Source organism: Canis aureus, chromosome 34, assembly GCF_053574225.1.
Source record: "Canis aureus isolate CA01 chromosome 34, VMU_Caureus_v.1.0, whole genome shotgun sequence".
Taxonomy (NCBI): Eukaryota; Metazoa; Chordata; class Mammalia; order Carnivora; family Canidae; genus Canis; species Canis aureus.
This window is the reverse complement of record NC_135644.1, coordinates 29,847,760-29,869,204: the sequence shown is the minus strand read 5'-3', so window position 1 is coordinate 29,869,204 and position 21,445 is coordinate 29,847,760. Positions and strand designations below refer to the sequence as shown.

General features: G+C 38.4%; 1 protein-coding gene and 1 long non-coding RNA gene across 6 annotated transcripts in view; one reads left to right on the top strand and one right to left on the bottom strand.

Annotated features, from left to right (window-relative positions):
- Positions 1 to 20,888, top strand: part of GALNT13 (polypeptide N-acetylgalactosaminyltransferase 13) — a 537,911-nt gene extending 517,023 nt beyond the window's left edge. For 3 of the 5 annotated variants that reach the window (XM_077883055.1, XM_077883056.1, XM_077883054.1), the window contains 2 exons: positions 7,755 to 7,889; positions 15,810 to 16,086. In XM_077883055.1, the coding sequence (XP_077739181.1) occupies positions 7,755 to 7,889; positions 15,810 to 15,995 (321 nt within the window). In that variant the 3' untranslated portion in view covers positions 15,996 to 16,086. Of the gene's footprint in view, positions 1 to 7,754; positions 7,890 to 15,809; positions 16,087 to 20,035 lie in introns of those variants that run through there. The other 2 variants (XM_077883057.1, XM_077883058.1) reach the window with 2 other exon arrangements.
- On the bottom strand, positions 14,969 to 15,674 carry LOC144304528 (uncharacterized). The gene is made up of 3 exons (XR_013371480.1): positions 15,535 to 15,674; positions 15,202 to 15,318; positions 14,969 to 15,107 (listed from the first exon to the last, which is right to left on the bottom strand). It is a non-coding gene; the product is annotated as an uncharacterized LOC144304528 (long non-coding RNA).
- Positions 20,889 to 21,445: the final 557 nt, after the last annotated feature.

Sequence of the window (21,445 nt, the reverse complement as noted above, 5' to 3'; positions counted from 1 at the left end):
ACCGTCGGGGGCTCCCCCCCAGGCCTGCCCCCCACCGTCGGGGGCTCCTCCCCAGGCCTGCTCGCCCCCCTCCACTGTCGAGAGCTCCCCCCCAGGCCTGCTCCCCCCCACCGTCGGGACCCCCAGGCCTGCTCCCCCCACCGTCGGGGGCTCCTCCCCAGGCCTGCTCCCCCCCCCGTCGGGCCCCCCCAGGCCTGGCGCCTCCGGAGAGGACGGCCGAGAAAGCCGGTCGCAGAGCCGAGGGCCTCGGGTTCGCTGTCAAACAATCTTACTACTTCAATACAAGCTCACCTGGGCTGTTCCTACCCAAGGTGGGAGAAGAAAACTGTGCCCTGCGTGCGCGAGCGTCTGAAGATAATTTACCCTTCTGGGTCCCTGTTAACAGACTCCGCAGACCGGCCGCACCTCAAATACCTAAGGGATCCGGGCCCCGAGGCCCAAGGACCCGGCGCGGCCGCAGGAGGCAGCAGGCGGCGGGAGGAGGTGGGGGGGCGGGGCGGGCGGGGCGGCTCTGGCCCCGGCGAGGGAGGCCGGGGGCGGGGGAGGCCCAGGGCAGGAGGCTGGGGGCGGGGAGACCCGGGGCGGGGGAGGCCCAGGGCAGGAGGCTGGGGGCGGGGAGGCCCGGGGCGAGGGAGGCCGGGGGCGGGGGAGGCCCAGGGCAGGAGGCCGGGGGCGGGGGAGGCCGGGGGCGGGGGAGGCCCAGGGGAGGAGGCTGGGAGCGGGGAGGCCGGGGGCGGGGGAGGCCCAGGGCAGGAGGCTGGGGGCGGGGAGGCCGGGGGCGGGGGAGGCCCAGGGCAGGAGGCTGGGGGCGGGGAGGCCCGGGCCGGGGAGGCCGGGGGCGGGGGAGGCCCAGGGGAGGAGGCTGGGGGCGGGGAGGCCCTGGCAGGGGAGGCCCGGGGCGGGGAGGCCCTGGCGGGGCTGGCGGAGCCGCGGGATCGGCCTCTCCAGCGCACACCGGGAGCCCCCAGGACGGCCGGGCCACGAACGCGGTGCCAGGTCTACACAACTCACAGCCCGCACAGTAAAGCCGAATCAAATATGCCCATGGACCTTTTAAACACACACGGGCTACACGAGAACGTAGTGTAGACCCATAAGAACCAGGGTGTGTGCTGCGGGGGGTCCCGGGCCGCGCCCCCCCCGCCCCCGCCCCCGCCCCCGCCCCCGCCTGCCCTGCGGCCCCGCCCGACTTGCTTCCCCAGTTTGGGGAGCAGCTGCCTAGGCCGCCCTGAGCAAGATTTGCTTAGGATCTTACAAATTTCGAACTTTTCAAAGGGGTAAAGATAAAGGTAGTTTTAAAAAACTGACTATACAAGATGAGGATTTTCAGCACGGTAGGTAGAGACACGTTCTTTCCTTGTGTGAAACGAAGCACTATGCAAAATATTTTAGTTCATTCTCCCAACGGTCCTTGAAAATTGTTGAGATGCTTTACTTGTATTTGAAAAAATATACAATAAATGACTTTGAACATACTCCCCAAAGTGAAAAATCCAGAACAAATCGCACGCATATGTGAAGTAATGAAAATGCTTACCTTCTCTGAAAAAAATGTTAAGATTGAAAGGAACTGACATTGGAATTGGCTGTCACCTTTCATATGTTAGGAATTGTTCCTAAACTCATTTGAGTACCTCAATTCAGGCACAGAAATTAATCTGGTCTCTATAAAGTCTGCAATAAAAGCAGGTATTTTCACCCCATCACAGTAAAAAACCACTCTCTGAAGATATATTCAAATAGAAAAATGATTGTAAAAATGATTGATGCTTTCAGAAAGCAAAATTGGATGTTACGATTTTCAGCCCAGACACCGAGGTATGATAAATGTGAAATCTAAAATCAGACCTCCCTATGCAAAATGTGCAATGTCAATTTAGAAACTGCCTCCATGACTTTTAGACCTTTCAACCACCTTATGGAATAAAAGGAGGGCTACAAATTTTGTAGGGCCGCCGTAACAAACAACCAGAGTGAGGGGCTTAAACAAAGAAGTTTGTTCTCTCTCAATACCTGAGGCTACAAGTCTCAAACCAAGATGTCAGGAGGGCCATATTTCTTCTCAAACCTGTAAGGGACAATCATTTGTTGCTGCTTCTAACTTCTGGTGTTTGCCTGCAAGACCCATGGCGTGTAGATGACGCATGACTCCAATTTCTGCCTCCATCATTGCAGAGGCACTTTTCTCTGTGCACGGCTCCATCTCTGTCTTCTCCTAAGGACACCAGTCATTTCGGATTAAGGGTCCACCCTACCCCAGTATGATCTCATGGTAACTTGCCTAATTACATCTGCAATGACCTTGCTTCCAAATACATTCAGAGGTGCTTAGAGGGTCAGCATTTATTTATTTATTTATTTATTTATTTACTTATTCATGAGAGAGAGAGAGAGAGAGGAACAGACACAGGCAGCGGGAGAAGCAGGCTCTGTGCAGGGAGCCTGATGTGAGACTCAATCCCGGGTCTCCAGGATCAGGCCCTGGGCCGAAGGCAGGCACTAAACCGCTGGGCCACGGGGGCTGCCCGAGGGTCGGCATTTCTTTTGGGGGATGCAATTTAACCCATAACAGGAGGTACCACAAGGTGGAGAAAATTAAGGTTTTCTATAAAAAGACCAGTTGCCCTCCCTCCAGAGAGGAGGGGGTGGGATTCTAGCTTCAAGAACAAACCTTACTGAGAGGAGGACTCAAGGCAGGGGCGGCTTCCTGGGGGTGCAACCCTTGCCAGCAAGCAGGGCCCTACGATCCTGCGTTTTCATTTTCATCCCGTGGAACACCATTCCAAGAGCTTGCTTGCTACATGCTTCCTGCTCTTGGGGAATAGGGCAGGCTGTCGCTTGACCCTCACGTAGGAAAGCTGCCCTGTGATAACTGAATTGTAGTGACTTCATTGCCTGAGTCAGCTTTGCTCCCCAAGTTGGTCAAGTCATAAAAAGTGGCCCACTTATAAAATATGCATTGTCCTTTTTATTTGCACTACAGTGACAGGTACTTAGCAGCGGGAATCTCTAAAGAACCATGAACATTCTCTGGAGAAGGGGCTTTAAATCTCTGCCATGCCAGAGAACAGGAAGGAGTTATCAAAAGACAATTTAGGTAAGACTCCGATGCCTTTACCACCCTGGGGGAATCAAAACCCAATTAGCAGCCTGGGGGAATTTGGGTGTGGGCAAGAGAGATAAGAAAGAAATGAAGCTCCCAAAATGATGAAATAAGAGAAGTCAACCAAGCCCTTTCCCATGGCAGGCTTCCAACCCAAAGCAGGTCCAATTTAGGAAAGAGGAGAAGACTTGGGATTACATTTCTTTTAGAATTTTAATTAATAATATTAAACAGATCATTCTAATTTCTGAACTCAATTCCCAGGGGTCCTGGACAAGTAAGCCCCAAAACCTGTAGTTTTCAGGGGATAGGAAAGAGGCATTCTTTCTTTCAGTGTAAGGAATTGGTAGGTGTCAGGGGCTGAATTGTGCTCCTCTGTCCCCACCCCTGGCCCATTCACATGTTGAACTCTTAATCCCAGTATCTCATAATGAGACTACAGTCAGAGATATAAGGTCTTTGAAGATGTGATTGAGATAAAAAGAGATCATTAGGGTGGGCCCTAATTTAATATGGATGTTCTTATATGAAGAAGTGATTAGAACACCGGCAGAGGGAAAACAATAGAAGACACAGGGTAAAAATGGTCCCCTACAAGAAAGAGAGAGAGGTCCATGAAAGAAACCAATAGAATGTATGGCCTCCAGCACTCTGAGGAGATTAATAACCACCCAGTCCATGATGCTTTGTTATGGCAGCCTAGCAAACTAATATGAGATAATAAAAACTGAATTGTTATAGGCATCAAAGTAGTTTTGGAAAAGGCCCTCAAAATGGAACAAAGGACCTAGCACTTCTTCTAAGATAGCTAAACTTAAAACAATTGAGCAAATACGGCCTTTTTAGTCATGTTTCTAGTGCTACCTTGACCAACAGACAACAAAGGAAGATGTGTGATGCTGGGTGGCTCATAATTCTATGTGTTACAACATAGGAAGATCAGATGCAAAATAGAATTTCCAAAGCACCATAAATTATTGCATCTGTATGGTTCATGTAAAGAGCTCTACTATGCTCTGCAATACTGTTAAGTTGGTCTGCATAAGAGTAGGGATGTAATTGTACAACATAACAGGGCAAATTCATTTAATATTTATGAGTCATATCACACATGGTTTCTAACGCAGATAGGTACTCAATTAATATTAACTTCCTGTTTATTCGTCTTTAATAATGGTGGAAGGACACTGAGATTGATTATTTTACTCTGCTTCTAGTCACCTTTAAGGTGATGAGACTGACTTAACCAATTGTTATTCGAAACAATCTGGCATTGGAGCAACTGAAAATACATGCTAAATCTAGCATTTGTGTAACTCATTTACAGTTTTAGTAAGAATCAGTTTTTTTTTTTTTTTAAGATTTTATTTATTTGTTCATGAGAAACAGAGAGAGAGAGGCAGAGACACAAGCAGAGGGAGAAGCAGGCTCCACGCAGGGAGCCCGACATGGGACTTGATCCCGGGTCCCAGGATCACACCCTGGGCCGAAGGCGACGCTAAACCTTTGAGCCACCTGAGCTGCCCCAAGAATCAGTATTGATAACCAAAGATAAAGCAATTTGATAACTAGAAAAGGAGGAATAGTGTCCAATTTTTGTTAAAAACATACAATCAGACTTCACAAATGAGGAACTCAATCTTGTAAAGTCATCACCATGTGTGATGCTTAAGCTAATGTGCTTCATATGTGTTCAAGATTGAAAATCTTACCTGTAATCAAGAATAAAGGTTTAAACGACAGCAGGAGAACAGATTGGGCAGATACTCTGCCGGGAACTACACATACCAACTCAGATGGGGGTATTGAGCACCTGCTTCCTCGGGAATCTAAAACAAGATTTGAAGTTGTTCCCAAAGTCATAAGAAATTCAGCAGGGGTGAATATATATGCTGCAAGAGTCAAGACGGTCTGTCATCGAGTATGAGACCCCCTCCTCAAGACTGTGTGCCTAGGGACCGGCATAGAGAAGCAAGAGCAAAGCCTGCTGGGCTCCTGTCCTAAAATTCTTCCGGAACTGATGTACTATCAAGGCAGGAATCCATATACAAGGCCACATTCTGAGAACACCTCTAAGCCTGGGGTAATGACCCTAAATATCAATTACTGACTGCTGTCTGTGTACCTGGATCTCTACAAAGTACTTTGCCTATAAAATTTTAGTCTATCCCAAAGTGAATTCCATGAACCTGCTGTGGTAGGAGATAGGAAAAGACACAAAGATGACAATTATGGGTAAAAAAATGATAGATTCAAAGAGTAAATAATTGAGATCGAGCCTGATAATTTCCAGATAAAATCAAGAAGGACATGTATTTACTGATATACACTGACTTTTTATTGTTGTACAGAATAAAAACCATTTTGGAACACTCCAGCATAAAAACAAGATTCTCAGGTATGAGGAATAAATTAATACTATTAATTATTTGTTAGGATTTGTTAACAAATTAATTAATGCCAGAAAACAACGAAAGAATCATATACAGATTTTATTTAAGGGAAAAATTATTTGTGGACCAAGTATTTTAACATCTGTTAAAATTTTTTTCAAGTGCAAAGGCCAAAGAAAGATAATTTCAGATAATATATATAGGCTCAAAAAATATTCTACAAATATATCTTTCTTTTTTTTTCAAATATATCTTTCTTAAATATAAATCACTTAAGATAGCTACTGATTGACCATAGAATGAAGTACCATTAGGAATTAAGCAATAAAAATGTGGTTGACTTCTCTCAACAGGTAAAGTTTCCAAACTATCATAAGAGACCAGAGGAGAAATCATTGTTCATGCCATGATTATACTCATCATACAAAATTAATGCCAAATGTGGATGCTTTGGTGTCTCCATTATATTGACATCTGTCTACAACTAAAAGAAAATAATTTCAATGTGGAAAATTATACTTCACATTAAAACAAAAGATAAGAGAAATTTCTTGAAAAATTTCCCTCTTTCAAATTAAGACTTACTACTGGATTCATTTATTTAACTATATATGTTTGTATTAAATTAAATGTTGTATTAATAAATACCATGTTTGGAAAGGATATAGTACTTATATCTGATGGGTGTTTCTTTTATTCTCTTGGTTACTCATAATTTCCATTAAAACTATGAACATTAAAAAGTACTAAAGATAGGAATTTTTTTTTGAATGCCGTACAGGAAATCTATAATATATTGTATATAATGAACTTCATATACTTCTCAAGTTTTTATATTGTTGAGTAGAATGTATAACCTTGGTGAAGAATTTCCTTATCATTGACTGAATTTTCCTCTTACCACTTGTGATTTTCGGGGCAGCCCTGAGTCCGCATACTATAGACGCAAACCTTTCTTTCTTTCTCTTTCTTTCTTTCTTTCTTTCTTTTCTTTCTTTCTTTCTTTCTTTCTTTCTTTCTTTCTTTCTTTCTTTCTTTTCTTTCTTTCTTTCCTTTCTTTCTTTCTTTCTTTCTTTTCTTTCTTTCTTTCTTTTCTTTCTTTTTCTTTCTTTCTTCTTTCTTTTTCTCTTTCAAATATATATATTTTTAATTTATTTATTCATGAGAGACACAGAGAGAGAGAGGCAGAGAAACAAGCAGAGGGAGAAGCAGGCTCCCCATGGGGAGCCCAATGTGGGACTGGATCCCAGACCCCGGGATCACGCCCTGAGCCTAAGGCAGACACTCAACCGCGGAGCCCCCCAGGTGTCCCAAAGGGGGAAACCTTTCAAGACTAACTTGTTCAGCTTACAGACTAGGGATCCAGAGTTTATAGGGGATTTGTAGAGCTGACTTCCTTTAATTTTATCAGACTGCTTTGGGAACCTAAAAGATCCTCATTACACTCCGTCTTGACATTGTAAGGAAAAAAATACCCACAGAATACTGAGCCATGCTTATCAGAGCCAACAGGAGAAAATAATTTGTATAATTATTAACAACTCTCATGACCCTTAAATAATCAATGCTATACATAAATTATTCACACCAGGAGTTTAAAAAGTAGAGATTATTATAGTATCGGTTTAAAATAGCTAGCAATGAATCTACAATCCACCTTATCATTTCTTGGATAGTTTTAGAAGAATTGTAGCCAAGCTCAGCTATAACCATATGAGAAATTTAAGTGTAGGGCCTACCTTTCTTTAATGAGGCCTCTAGAGAAGCTAATTCTACAGCCTTTGGAAACACACTGACAATATTTAATAAAATTTACATGAAATTCTTATGGAAAGAAAGATTTAAATGTCTTAATGAAAAACATTATCCTCTCTATAGAATCGGGGAATTGGTCATTCGGTGGTGAGAACAGGGACTGCCCTCTGCGGGGTCCCATACAGTTAACAAACTTTATTTTACTGACTCTGTTGTGAGATATATAAGGCAAGTACAGTGCAGGAAATATGGTGCCAGCAAATAATATGTGTTTAATAATTTAGTTTGTTAAATTGGGACTTCACAAAAACCCTATAAAACAGATAACACTGTCTCTGTTTTGCAGTTGAGGAAAAGGACTCAGAGAAGTAAACTAGCTTTCTCAAGATCACACAGCAGAGACCATTTGGAAACACAAGTTGATATGAATGCTTCCACAGAGAAATCTATACTGGGACATCTTTGCTTTTAAGGAGATTATTTGTTGAATTTTCTATTTTCAGGTATTTTCTTACACCGCTGACAAAGAAATCCGAACTGACGACTTGTGCTTGGATGTGTCTAGACTCAGTGGACCTGTAATCATGTTAAAATGCCACCACATGAGAGGAAATCAGTTATGGGAATATGATGCTGAGGTATAGTCTTTTCCTTAATTTACTTATTATTTAAAGCTTAAACTCAGTTATATATTTCAAGTGCACTTAAATCCTAAGCTATTTTTTCTGCACTGGAAGAACTGTATTTTCAAGCATACAGGCTTCTAACTGATAGCGTTAGAATGGTATAGTATAGGTTTTGTCAAATGAGTTCATTAGCATAAAAAATGAATAAGAAAAATAAGGTCATTTTTAAGTGCTTAAAACATGTTAGCATGTTTACATGCTTAACATAAGGAGCCAGCTGTGCCTAACTGACAGGTATGTATGAAGATGCACACTATAGGACGATATCAACAATATTTCCATTTTTCAAATTCCAAATTTTACACTGTTATAATCTAATATTAATGCTTCTCAATTTAAGGGAAAGAAGAAATAAGCTGGTAAGATTAGCATGAATGCTCTTTATAATAGAAAAATACTTTGCAAAATTCATTAATAAGGCACATAATCAGGTAAGGGGCGTTTTCTCAATATAGCACATCTTTCTGATAGAAGAGAGGGAGAGAAAACAATAAAATTACTGTTGGGGATTTATAGTCAGGCAGTGTGTAAAAATCAGATCAGCCATCAGATGGAGCTAATAAAAAAGAAATATTTTCTTTTCCATAAGGAAGTTGCCTTGAAACAGCTTCATTTCTTTCAGTTCCCTTGGCTTAGCAAAATGAATTGGGTCATCTGTGTTACATTTTCCACATTATTAAATTGCTGGTGACTTATTTCAGATAAGAAACTACTCTTGCAAGATAAATAATGCGCTAGAGCCAAATGAGTTTCACAAATGCAGTGATCCACCTAAGTGTAACATTTTTAAGACCGATCTACGGAGTTGTTGATATTATTGATACTGCAACAAGGTCTTCTTTTTAAAAACTTTTTGAATGTCGTTTCAATTTGCACGATGTAGCTTTTTAGCAGGACAACTTACTGAATTTTTATGTGATTTGAAACTGATTATGTAGGGGTAAAATTATGTGCCCCTAAAATTTATATAAGATAGCCAAGCTCTTTGAACATAAAACACTCTTCTTCTGGGACATAATGAAGGGCAAACATCCTAAATCTTTCACGTAGTACACCAGTGTGCTCTATTCAGACTCTTCCCTCTCCAATACCTCATTCACCTTCGTTTGACCCCCACGTTTTTCTCTTGAGCTCTCATCATCACCACCTTTCCTATTAAGGCTGCAGAAGATATTTCCTTCAATAATACATGGGGGTAAACCTGGAACCTTGGCTTCCTCCCTCTTCCAAGAGGAAAAATACAGATAAATGTACAGATAAAGGAGAAATTCTGCACGTTGTATTTTTTTTAAGAAATTTTTTTGTTGTTGCTGTTGCTCCTTAATTTTCATCAGGAGCCCAGGATTTTATTGGGCTTGCACTAAAAATAAAGAAATCTAGCATATGTTTCTACGGAAAGGGGAATGAGTATATATACTTTTATAAGATGAAGAGGGTTGCATTTCAGAATACTACTTTTAACCTTCAAACTTTAATTTTGGAGCAGATAATGGCTGCTATAGTCATAACTCAGATTCTTTAATTTCTGAAATAACTATATTGTTGGCATGTAGCTATATTTCGTTGATGTTTTAATCAGCCAGTAGAGAGATTGTTGAATACTAAGGGATTTTGAAAGAAAAGAGAAAAAAACAGGTTGCTTCATGTAGGAATTAAAAATGGTTTTTGTAAATTTACTATTTTGGATAACTAGTAGTTATCTACTGTAGGATTTTTCCAGCATTCTGATATTTTGTATCATGGAAACTTTGTTTCTAAAACACACACCAAAAAGCTCATAATATACCAAAAAAGTCGAGAAATGGTTCTCAAATAAACAGTCTGATCATTGTAATGATTACATAACACAGCTTACTTTACTCTCCTATATGTTTATGTTTTCAAAATTAAATTGTGATGTTCAACTTGTCTACATTTAACATTTTAAATTATAGTGTAGATTTTTTTTGCCAAATATATGAATGTCTAAATCATGATGTGGAGAAGTCACAAAAGAATAAGTGTAGGAATAATGAATTGCCTTTTTGGAAATTTCAGCTGTGAAATAAGATTTTATTTGTGAAAAAGTCAGAAAGAAAGAGACTTTTTTTTTTTTTTTTTTTTTTTTTTTTTTTATTAAAGAAATTGAAATACAGTACTTGGAGTCACTTTAGTCTACGAATAGTCCCAAACCCAGGCCACCCAAAGTATGATTCTGGGAATAGTAACAACACCTGGGAACTTTTTAGAAATTAGGAATCTGAGATCCCTACCAAACACACTATTTGGGAATCTGCATTTTGACAAATTCCCGGGTCATTTACATACATATTAAAGTTTGAGACAGATAGGTCTAGACAGTGGCCAAACATCTACTTATCTTCCTTAGTCTTTTTATACACTGTTGGAATTGTTGCAAAGTCAGGAAAAAGCATAAATATGCTTTGGAAAATGGCAGGCCTCCAGGAGAGACAGGGGAAGGATAGGGAGCAGAAGGGTGAGGGGTGCTGAGATGGGAGAGAGGAGTCCCTGCCAAGGAGCACTGGTCTTCTGGCGTCTGACCCGTGGGAAGTAGAAAGTGCTGCTTGCTACTTCTTTAATTTGATTCTTTAGCTACTGCTGTCAAAGGCAGAATTATTTTTCTTTGAGAAACCTCGGAGGTGGTTGCTATCAAAGCAGAATAAAACTTGGTGGAGTTCACGAATTACAAGAGTTAAAACTTTTCTTAAAGTCCTGTTGTTTCAGCCTTTATCAGGAGGAGAGTAGGCCCAAGATCATACCACCCGGGCGGGGACGAGAGTTCAGTTCTAATAACACACTCAAAGACAGCTAGTCATCAGCTCAATTGGGAACCTCGCAATGTGAACGGATCAAATATTTCACACTTTATCACCCACAGTACTTTTTTTCTCCTTTTAAGATTTTATTTATTTATCCATGAGAGACACACAGAGAGAGGCAGAGACCCAGGCAGAGGGAGAAGCGGACTCCCTGCGGGGAGCCGGACATGGGACTCAATCCCGGGACCCCGGGGTCACACCCTGGGCTGAGGGCCGGTGCTAAACCACTGAGCCACCCAGGCGTCCCAGTACTTTCAGGTTTAGAAAAGCAAGTGGTAATTAGGAGCAGAATTACTAGAATATCCAGAGGAGAAAAACTGAAACAGTATCATAAAGCCTCAAAATATAGAGTCTATCAAGTTTGTTTGCTTCTTAGGTGAGCAGTGGGGAGAAAGAGGAGGGAGTAAAAGTTCTTGAGTGTCTATGCTTTCATCTGTTTTCTCAAGCAATTCTAACAATAGTCCTATAAGATAATATTATTATTTGTGCTCTCCCCATTAGTAATTGTAAGCTTAGAGTGTTAGGTAGCTCCTCTCGGTTTAGACCCCAGGTTTCTGGCACTGAGTCCAGCCATCTTTCTACTACACTGCATGGCCTCTTGAGGTCACTGAAACACTAGAAACAATTAGGTACTTTGAGTGATGCTGCTCTGATAAGCTAAATGTATATACTATTTTAAATGAAAGGAATTATTTAATATTATCATTTATTTGTGCTACCAAATTTTATTCACGAAGAATTTCTCCTTTCCTTAATAATGGGGAAGATGTTCTGCAACAAACATTGTCTATTTAGATGAAGTCTTGAAACTACTTTGTCAGTATGGTCTAATTGCTTACAAACTTTACACATATTCCTAAACAATTAATATCTAACTGCTTCTCCTTTTCTTTGAAGGAAACTAAGCAGAGGCTTAGTAAATACATGTCTTGGGCCTACTTTGATTTGAAATGTAGAAGTTCCTACTTTCTTAGCTAAGTGTTTTTCAACACAGCCATGAATTTAATTTGGTGCTATTTTACAGCTGGCTAAACGTGTTTGACTTGGGGGCAACTGAGCATCATAAGCAAAACTACAAGATCCTTACCTTGTCTAGAATCTCTTAAATAAATTACCTCAACACTTTGGTGCTATGAAAACCATTGCCATAGAATTATAACAAAGAAGAAAAAAAAAAGGGAACCCTAGATTTTATCTCACTGAAATATTTTAAAGAGTATTTTTACAAAGTTCTGTCGTCCATCCGTTCTATTTTATTCAGATTTTCTTATATTCTATTTGAACATTGCAGTTGTGTCCCAATCCATCTGAAATTTACATTTTTCGACAATAAGTACACATAATCACATTTTTTGAACGTCCAAGCAGCTATATACAGCGTAAGAATCTAATTTTAGAACAGAACACTTACGCTCAACAAACACTATGCAACAAAGAAAAAACATGGGAGCAAAATATGAGGCTAAAAATAAGTCTTGCTTTTCATGTGACTGAGCAAGTTGACTGAGAAAATGAATTCAATATCCATCTGTATCAAATGTTTCCCAGAGTCACAAGATAAGGGATTTTTTTCAGGAGGCAAAATATGTCAGATTGATATTTACTGAAATCACAGAAGCTTGAGTTTAGACTTTACTTAATACCTCCTTTTTTTATTTACCTTCATCAGAAAGCAGGTAAATGGCAATATAATTTCAAGGTAAGTAGTAATCTATAGTGGCAACCCGCCCTTTCCCCGTGTAGCACTCCTAGTAAAGAGTGGCTCAATTTACCTTTAGAAGGCTGTGTGTATCTTGCTAGTATTACCTGTCTGTATTCCCACTGACCCATAGCTGTGGTTTCTTATGTAGACTCAACTAGTGAATAGGAATTTCAATAGTAGAGTATTATAATTTTAGTTTTTGTGTCTTAAACATTTACACTTAGTCTTTAGAATACTCATATTCTGTTCTAAAGAAACACAGTTCACCTTATCAGGACATCATAGTTATCATTTTAAATAACAACTTTGTTATATTAATTGTTTTGAATTATGATTTTGTACTTCATCAATAGGGGAAATCTTACTACCTTAGCTATTAAATATCTGTAACGGTCTATTTTTTCTTATTTTGTTTATCATTATATGTAATAATTAGTTGATTTTCCTTTTAAACTTTTTAACTCTTCCAACTAAACTTCATCTTAGTATGACATCTTTTAAACTGAGGCCTGTATAGTTGATTCTTTAATTGACCATGCAGTCACTACTATTTGTTAATTAAATTATCAAGTTTTCCACTTAGTGCTTTTTAATAAAAAGGTAGAAAAGTATGACTTGATTTTACAATTTGAAAGTCTTACTTTGTCATTTACTTTGTTTTTGTAGTCTGATTTCAATAGTAATTGCCTCTTCAAAAGGACAGATTTAGGGATACTCCATGACACATTTTGTCTCAAATAGCAAACCATATAGATATGTTTAAAGATGGGAATTATTAATCATTTTCTTGCACATCTTAAAATAATATGGCTAAAATTCTGTCATGAAATACTAGTGCTTCATACCTCAGAGGAGAAAAATTGAGTAATGTTGTAAACAAAAACCAGTACTAGCTTAGGGTTCATATTACCCTGTTTTCAGTCAATATTTTAAATGAAGCAAAGGAAAAGATACTTGGCAGTATGCTTCATGTCAGCTGGTATGTCACATTACTTTCAAAACTGAGTTAACATGACAGTCTTCCAAAGTTGTGAGAGCCATTTGCAACAAGTATGGTAAGGGCTGGTATGCTTAAAAAAGAATATTTAAAAGAAAAAAAATGTACACCCAGTATAAACATATGCAAGGCCTTGAATAATCCGCACAGGAGAAATATTTAAATTAACTTTTTTTTTCATTTTCTTGGCTTTTTATAATTATCAAAAATACGTACATAAAAATCATTTCATCTGTATTCTTTTATCTATTTCTTTCCTTATCCTATGTCAAGAAATGTTTTTAATTGGACATATAACACTGGTGTAGGTATAGTAAAACTCATATGCATACAGTATCCTGGCATATAATAAGCACAAGAAATGTTAGGTGGTACTGCTATTATTACAAAATAATTATTATAGAATTTTTAAAACTTTTCTAGTATGTTTTAAAATGTTCATACCTTTTGACCTTGTGATTTCACTTCTAAGAATCATTTCTAAATAAATGATTATAGATGTGGCGAGAGATGTTCAGAGATGTTTGTTAGAGCATTATTTCTAATAGCTCCAAATTGGAAAAATATACTTTCCGCAAATGGAAAAGTGAAATGACTTTTGGCAAATCTACATTGTAGAAACTGTGTATTTCTTATGTTTTTAGATTATTTTGATGATAAGAAAGATGATAAGACTGATAAGAAAACCCACGATAAAGTGGAAGCATGTTTAATTGGATGGCTACCATTAATAAATTTGCATAATATAAGCACAAAAATAACTGGAAAACACATAAAATATTAATATTCTTTTCTAGACAGACTACTCAGACAAATAAGTAAATAAACTTCTTTTTCAAGCAGATGGAAATACTAAATGTTTTTGTGGGTTTTTTAAAATGAAAAATACCTTTTTTCTCAATGGGATTATTTGAGATTTCTAATTTTCCTTCTGGTTTAGTGCCTTTTCAAAAGTACCAGGAGTGAAATTCTTTGAATTTTTTTCATGGTCATTCATGTGATATTATTTTAGGGGGAAATATTACAAATGTATTATTATGGAAAAAAACATATACTGTATTTATGTTCTGTAGTTATATTTTCTGAGCATAAGAAAAATCATGTTTTGTTTCATTTTAAATCAAGGGCAACTTTAGAAGTCATCTTTCTTTTTAATAACAGATTAAATTCACAGTCATTGGCACTGGGGTCTTTGATGTTAACATGACATTTACCAAGAAAAATTTGTTATAAAAAGAAACATCACTGAAGGTAGAGGATTATCAAGCTTAGGAATTTTAAACAGGAAATTTTAGACAGGAAATTCACGTAGGGTTAAAAAAACAAAACTAGCCTCCTTAACAAATCGAACTATGTAGTGAACATAGTCTTTTCATAAATAAAATGTATTATATATGCTGTCATCTTTTGTATTTTTATAAACCATTCATCTACCGTTTTACTGTAGAAATTAAGTCTTTGAAATGGGAAATCCAACTATTTGTGGCCAGTAAGCTGCTGAAGGGATGTAGTCTAATTTTATCAGAATTTATTTTCTGCATTGGCTGATCAACTATGTATTTCAGTCAAAACTGAAAAAGTGAACCCTGTGGGCAGGCAGGCACTGGGCTTGACGATGTATGCAGGTCCTGGCCTTCCTGGAGCTCATGTTCCTGACCAGGAAATGTATAAAAAAACAAGAAACAAATTAATTACAAATTGTGCTGAGGAGAAGTAAGTCAAATTAAGAGCATAAGGGGAGCTGACCTTTCTCTTTTTCTGCTCTTCATTGACTTTATCATTGACATTTAGATGAAAGTGGCAGTGCCCACGTGCAACTCTTTTAGCACAGGTTAGCCATGTGGAAACAATCCGAGTACCACCCTGTACAAAGTAAAGCAAAGAGTTAAATTAAAGCTAAATTATTCCCTAGGTTTTCCCCTGGCTCCCACTCAAATTTAGGGCAAAGGAATAAAGATGCCAAAAACCATAATTGAAAACTCTCTGGATATTCAACGGTTTTGAATATCTCCTCCTCACAAAATAACCCACTGAGCACCCAACAACATTTTAGCACTAGAATGAGCCCTGAGAATATACCTCTTCCGTCCAAAATAACCTTTTGCTCAAAGTGTTTCACCGTTTGATCTCAGGCTTTTCCCCAGCTTCCCGTCTCAGCTTCATTTACCCCTACTTCATGCAGTTGATACTAAAGCCACCTAAAAGGATGTGGCTCAGAGTTCCATGGATGCAATTATTGTGACGTGTGCTTTCCATCCTCATCCAGTAGAAATTGTACGTTGCCGAGTATGATTGATTGATTACTGCCTTTGTACTTGATTTTGTCATTATTCATTATTTTCTTTGTCAAACAGACCCACACTCTTCTTCACATAATCACCCAATCCTGTCTCTCAGTAAGCAAAGTGGCTGATGGCTCCCAGCAGCCCACTGTGGAAACATGTAATGATAGCCCTTTGCAAAAATGGCTACTAAGAAACTATACAAGAATGGAAGTGTTTAGAACTATTTTCAAGAATCCTACTGATTATGTTCTCTAATAAGTTTTGGAAGTTTGTGTTGTATTGAATTTATTTTACTATTCTTGTTATGTTCTGTTACTGAAATCTAGAAACTTCTTTAAAATGTACTTAAGAAAAATCTTTATGTGCTATTTCTCCATGGAGTTATTCTTCTTTTACTTCTTAGCTGCTTATTAATTTAGAGGCTGACTATATTAAGTAGTGTTTGGTCTATTATTAATTAGTAAGTATTTTCCAGTTTTGACTTTATTTCAAATATTTATATATGTATAAATATAATTAATGGAATACATTATGACATATTAGCTCTTTTTTTAGGCTAACTATAGCCATGTTTATATAACAGTAGATTTTGCATTAGAACTGAAACAAATTAGTTAAAAGGAAAACTAACATAGCCAAAAAAATGGATTGTTTTCGGAATATTAAAATTAGTTAATTTTCTTCATTTCTATTCAGATACTTCTGTTGTGTGAAGATTTAGGATAGCTTTTCTAGAATTTATTATTTTAAACCCTGAAGCTTTAAGCAAATGTATTTTTGAAGACTAAGATGTAATTTTCAATAACTTTATAAATTATATCTAAGTATTTCTTTGTGGTTGGCTCAGTGATATAATAATAAAAGCTTTTTAAAAATTCTCTCTCTTATCACTTGTGTGATTTGTGAATATCTCCTCAGTGAGCAATAAAATGAATCATTTTTCAGTTCCTGTCAAAAACCTGTTATGGAATTTTTATAAAGAGCGCAATAAGAATATATCCTAACTCTTGATCTTGAGGGGATTATTAGCCTGTAAATAAAGGCCATTCCATTGTGCAATACCTCCCTATGACAGCACGCGGGAAGTTAGGGCATTATTCGGGTTCAAATGAACCAGTTAAAGGTTAGTAGAAGACACCGTTGAGCTGGGAATGGGCATGACCAGGCTGAATGGAGGTACGAGAGGGGTGGAGAGAAAGGGCATTGGTTTCGTTAAACCTACGTTTGAGAGGAGTTAGAAAGCTGGGAGAGTCTGGACATGTTGACCAGGGAACTCGTGCACAAGGCAATTTACACAGATTATCTTAGTCCATTTTCAAAGCACAGCTGGTAGTGGGACGCCCAACAAGGGGTCTTCTTAGACTTAACTAGACATTTCGTCTCACAAGTTTGTTTTTTCTTAATAATAATAAATTTATTTGTATTGGTGTTCAATTTGCCAACATACAGAATAACACCCAGTGCTCATCCCGTCAAGTGCCCCCCTCAGTGCCCGCCACCCAGTCACCCTCACCTCTGCCCTCCTCCCCTTCCACCACCCCTAGTCCGTTTCCCAGAGTTAGGAGTCTTCATGTTCTGTCTCCCTTTCTGATATTTCCCACCCATTTCTTCTCCCTTCCCTTCTATTCCCTTTCACTATTGTTTCTATTCCCCAAATGAATGAGACCGTGTAATGTTTGTCCTTCTCCGACTGGCTTCCTTCACTCAGCATCATACCCTCCAGCTCCATCCACGTCCAAGCACATGGTGGGTATTTGTGGTCTCTAGTGGCTGAGGAACATCCCACTGTACACATAGACCACAGCTTCTCTATCCATCATCTGTCGATGGACACCGAGGCTCCTTCCCCAGTGTGGCTACTGCGGACATCGCTGCTAGAAACATCGGGGCGCAGGTGTCCCGGCGTTTCCCTGCGTCTGGATCTGGGTTCGTCTCCCAAGTTTACTTACAGATTCTGGGACAGAAAGCGCAGGTGCTGCTCTGGGCAGGCCTCCCAGGAGTGGGCGCAGCCCGGGGGAGCCAGCTCCGCGGAACCGGCCTGTGCCAAATGACAGGGTGGCCCCCCGGGAGGGCCGTGCTTCGCTTTCCTGGCAGGTGCTCAGGATGAGGTGATCAGATGCAGGTGCACCTAACCCTCCGGAGGTTACTTTTGCCAGAAGCCGTGTTGCCTAGAAACGTGTCAGGTTGCTAAAGGATCGCAGGTACACAGTTGACTAAAGTTGACTTTTTTAAGCAGAAAAGGGCATTTTTGAATACCCATAAGTATAATTAAGCATTTTCTGACAAAGAATCCGATTCCTCAGAATGGTTGGGTAGCTCGCCCGGATCTTCACCGCTCGGAAGGGGGGAGCAGGAATTCACCTTAGGTCTAGGTGACCCTAAAATGTCTGGCTTTCTAGGCACTACATTAGGAAGGAGAGGTTTTTTGGTGAGTTGTTTGTTACCTTTTGGATGGTGGCTTTGGACTATTGATGAATTCCTTCAAAGAAAAAACTTTTTACAAAAAAAAAAAATACTAATCTTTTACAAACGATTATTGTTTGTGTACTTGACAACCTATACTCAATCTGATCCTTAAAGTCACATACATTTAAAAAAAAAAAAAGGTCTACTAGAAGCAAGCAAGGGTAAATGGCTTTTTTTGAAAGAGGACATATATATACACACAGAACCTCAAGTATGTAACAAAAATAAAGAATGTTTTGTTAATTTTTACTAAAACTTTCTAGAAAAAAATTTTTAGTTTTGTATCTTTTTTTCAAGTTGGTTACTGGTTCATAAGGCAACAGCACTATTTCTGGCACCATAAGCATAAATCAACCATCTTCTTGCCTATCTTTGGCCTTTGGCCATTTCATCCTCTCTCTCTCTCTCTCACTCCCTCTCTCTTTGGTATAAATAGCTTTATTTTGTGTTTCGAAAGAACAACAAAGGTCTCAATCTTGAAATCCCCTTCACATCCAAAAACCTTGAACTTTTAATTTCCTGCTCGTTGACTATGAAGCATCCCACCACAAGCCTATTTATTCTCCGTTCAGTATTTCCTCAGGGCGGTGCAGCCCAATGTATGCAGTCCTAATGCAAACAAATGACAATTGTCCAGGCAATGTTTCTCCACCATTTTTATGGCATGCCCCCCATCGCATTTTTAAATCCAATGTGATATCAAAAGCCGCCTCCCACAAAAACAGTTTGTCTGCCTTTAATTTAGGTATTGGCAACAGAAGTATATAGTGCACTTTCTTTTTGAGATATACCTGCAAATCACCTCCCATACATTCAAACACTTTTCTTCTGGTTGGCAGTTGTGCATATAAAATAATTCTAGGACACCTGGATGGCTCAGGGGTTGAGCATCTGCCTTCAGCTTCCGCCTGCTTCTCCCTCTGCCTGTGTCTCTGCCTGTGTCTCTGCCTCTCTCTGTGTCTCTCATGACTAAATAAATACAATCTTTTAAAAAAATTCTAGGCATTGCCTGTGAAACTGAGCAGAAATATATATAATTTGTGTGCATAAATTAACATGTATAAAACATGTGGACTTAAAATGTTTATCTGAATTTGGTACTGAGAGTGTGCTTATTAATGAATATCATTATTATGCCGAAAGTAAGATACATATATGATATTTTAAAACATATGACCATAACATCTTTTTTATATTTGATATTTTATATTTGATATAAAATATATTTTATATATTTGATATTGATATTTTTAAAGATGCTTAAAAGTGAAAATCAAAATATGATGATCATACTATCAAGTAACAGGTCTTTGTTGCTATGATAATCATTTGTCTACACTGAATATCTCATAGACACAGATACTATGGCGTGTTTAGTATTTTGAAATGGGAACATCTCTAGCGGTTTTGTTCATTTGGGTCACAGCTGTGACATCTCTTTGCATGTTTACCAAATGGTTACTGAATTAACACATGCCTAAGAAAACTAAGCTTTTGTGAAAGCATGTTAATATTTGCAGCCCTCAAGTGAACTCAGAGCTCACAAATGGGCTTTTTACAAAGGAGCCTGAATTCTTGGCAATGCATGAGGAATGTCAGCCAATTTCTTTAACCATCTGCAGATAAAGGTGCATTAGAAATTGATGAAATCCTAACAGTGAAACTTGTATAATAATTAAGAGCCTCTTGCACTATTCATTTTACAAACATATCCCTGTGTTTATACTAAAAAAATTATAAAGGATTTTTTTAAAAAGAGACTTAATCTGATGAACTAGCGAAGTTAAATATGAAAATAGGTTGCACTGATTATTGGTTATCTTTTACAGAGACTCACCTTGAGACATGTTAACAGTAACCAATGCCTCGATGAACCTTCTGAAGAAGACAAAATGGTGCCTACCATGCAGGACTGTAGTGGAAGCAGATCCCAACAGTGGCTGCTAAGGAACATGACCTTGGGGGCGTGAAGATCGTTTCCCCAAAGCCATGAAAGTGTCTACACTTTTGTTTTTCCATTATCTCAATTAGGGAAAGATATTAACTTTGATGAATTGAAAGTTTTAAAATCCTTTTAGTATTCTAAAATACAGTTGTTTATAATTCATTTTTAGGAATGTTTGCTTATTTCCCTACTAAAATTTGTATCTGATCAAAAGAAGCACATACAATATATAAATAACAGCAAACTGTTATCAAACACCAGAAGAACTTGAAAAATAAATTGTGTTTGCTTTAAAAAAAAATAACCTCTATTGCCCTCATCTCATAAGATCAGTCAGGGGCTTATTTTAATTTTTTTCTTGTCATAGTGATTGATAGAGAGACAATGTAAATGCCTTATGAAATATTTTAATTATGATATATCATCAAATGTTTGAAAAACTCACTCTGTTTCTAATGGACCTTCATGGAAACATGTTGAATTTCTATGTCAATAACAAGGCCACATGTTGAATTATTTCTAAGCAGTGAATTCATCGTACAAGATAGGTTTCAATTTTGTAGAGAAAAATTAAATTGGATATTGACTTCTCAAAGGGTCTATATAAAAGCATCACAGAGTAAATGGAGGAGAGTTTGAAAGTTCAACTTCAAGTACATGAAATCAGAGGAAATAGGTAGGCATTGAGGGGAGCAAGATAAAACTACACTGAAAAAAATAAATCATTTTAAAAGATACTGTTTTGGTTGCAATCACTCCTAACATAGGTTGAGCATAACAATCATCATGGTCCCAGAGTTGCTAATGGAAACTCAATTCTTAACCATGGACCCATATGGACTTTCTTCTCTTTACTCTAGAGAGTGACTTTGTCTCTTATGCTGTACAGAATTGTAGGTGAAGCGTAGAAGATTGGCCATAATTTTTAATTATTTTGCATTCGAAGATTCTAGTTGGACCATTATTACCATTTTAATTTTATGTTTTAAAAAATAATGCACTACTATCAGAATTTCACTGCCATGCAATAGTATCTAAAGTTTTCACTGGGGGAATGAGCTCTATACACATCCATTAAACTTTTAATTAAACTGCTTAAAATCATTTGCCATAAACTATAGTTTGAGGGAGACAATAATAGACAGCTTCACATGTTCTTTTTCCATCTTAAAACCCTTTGTGTTCAAAATACATGAGCAGAAGATGTGAAAAGGAAGGAAAATTTATCTGAGATTTGTGCTAGTAAGTTTTAGGATCTGACACCATTTAAAATGCCCCTAAAGTTGCTCAACAT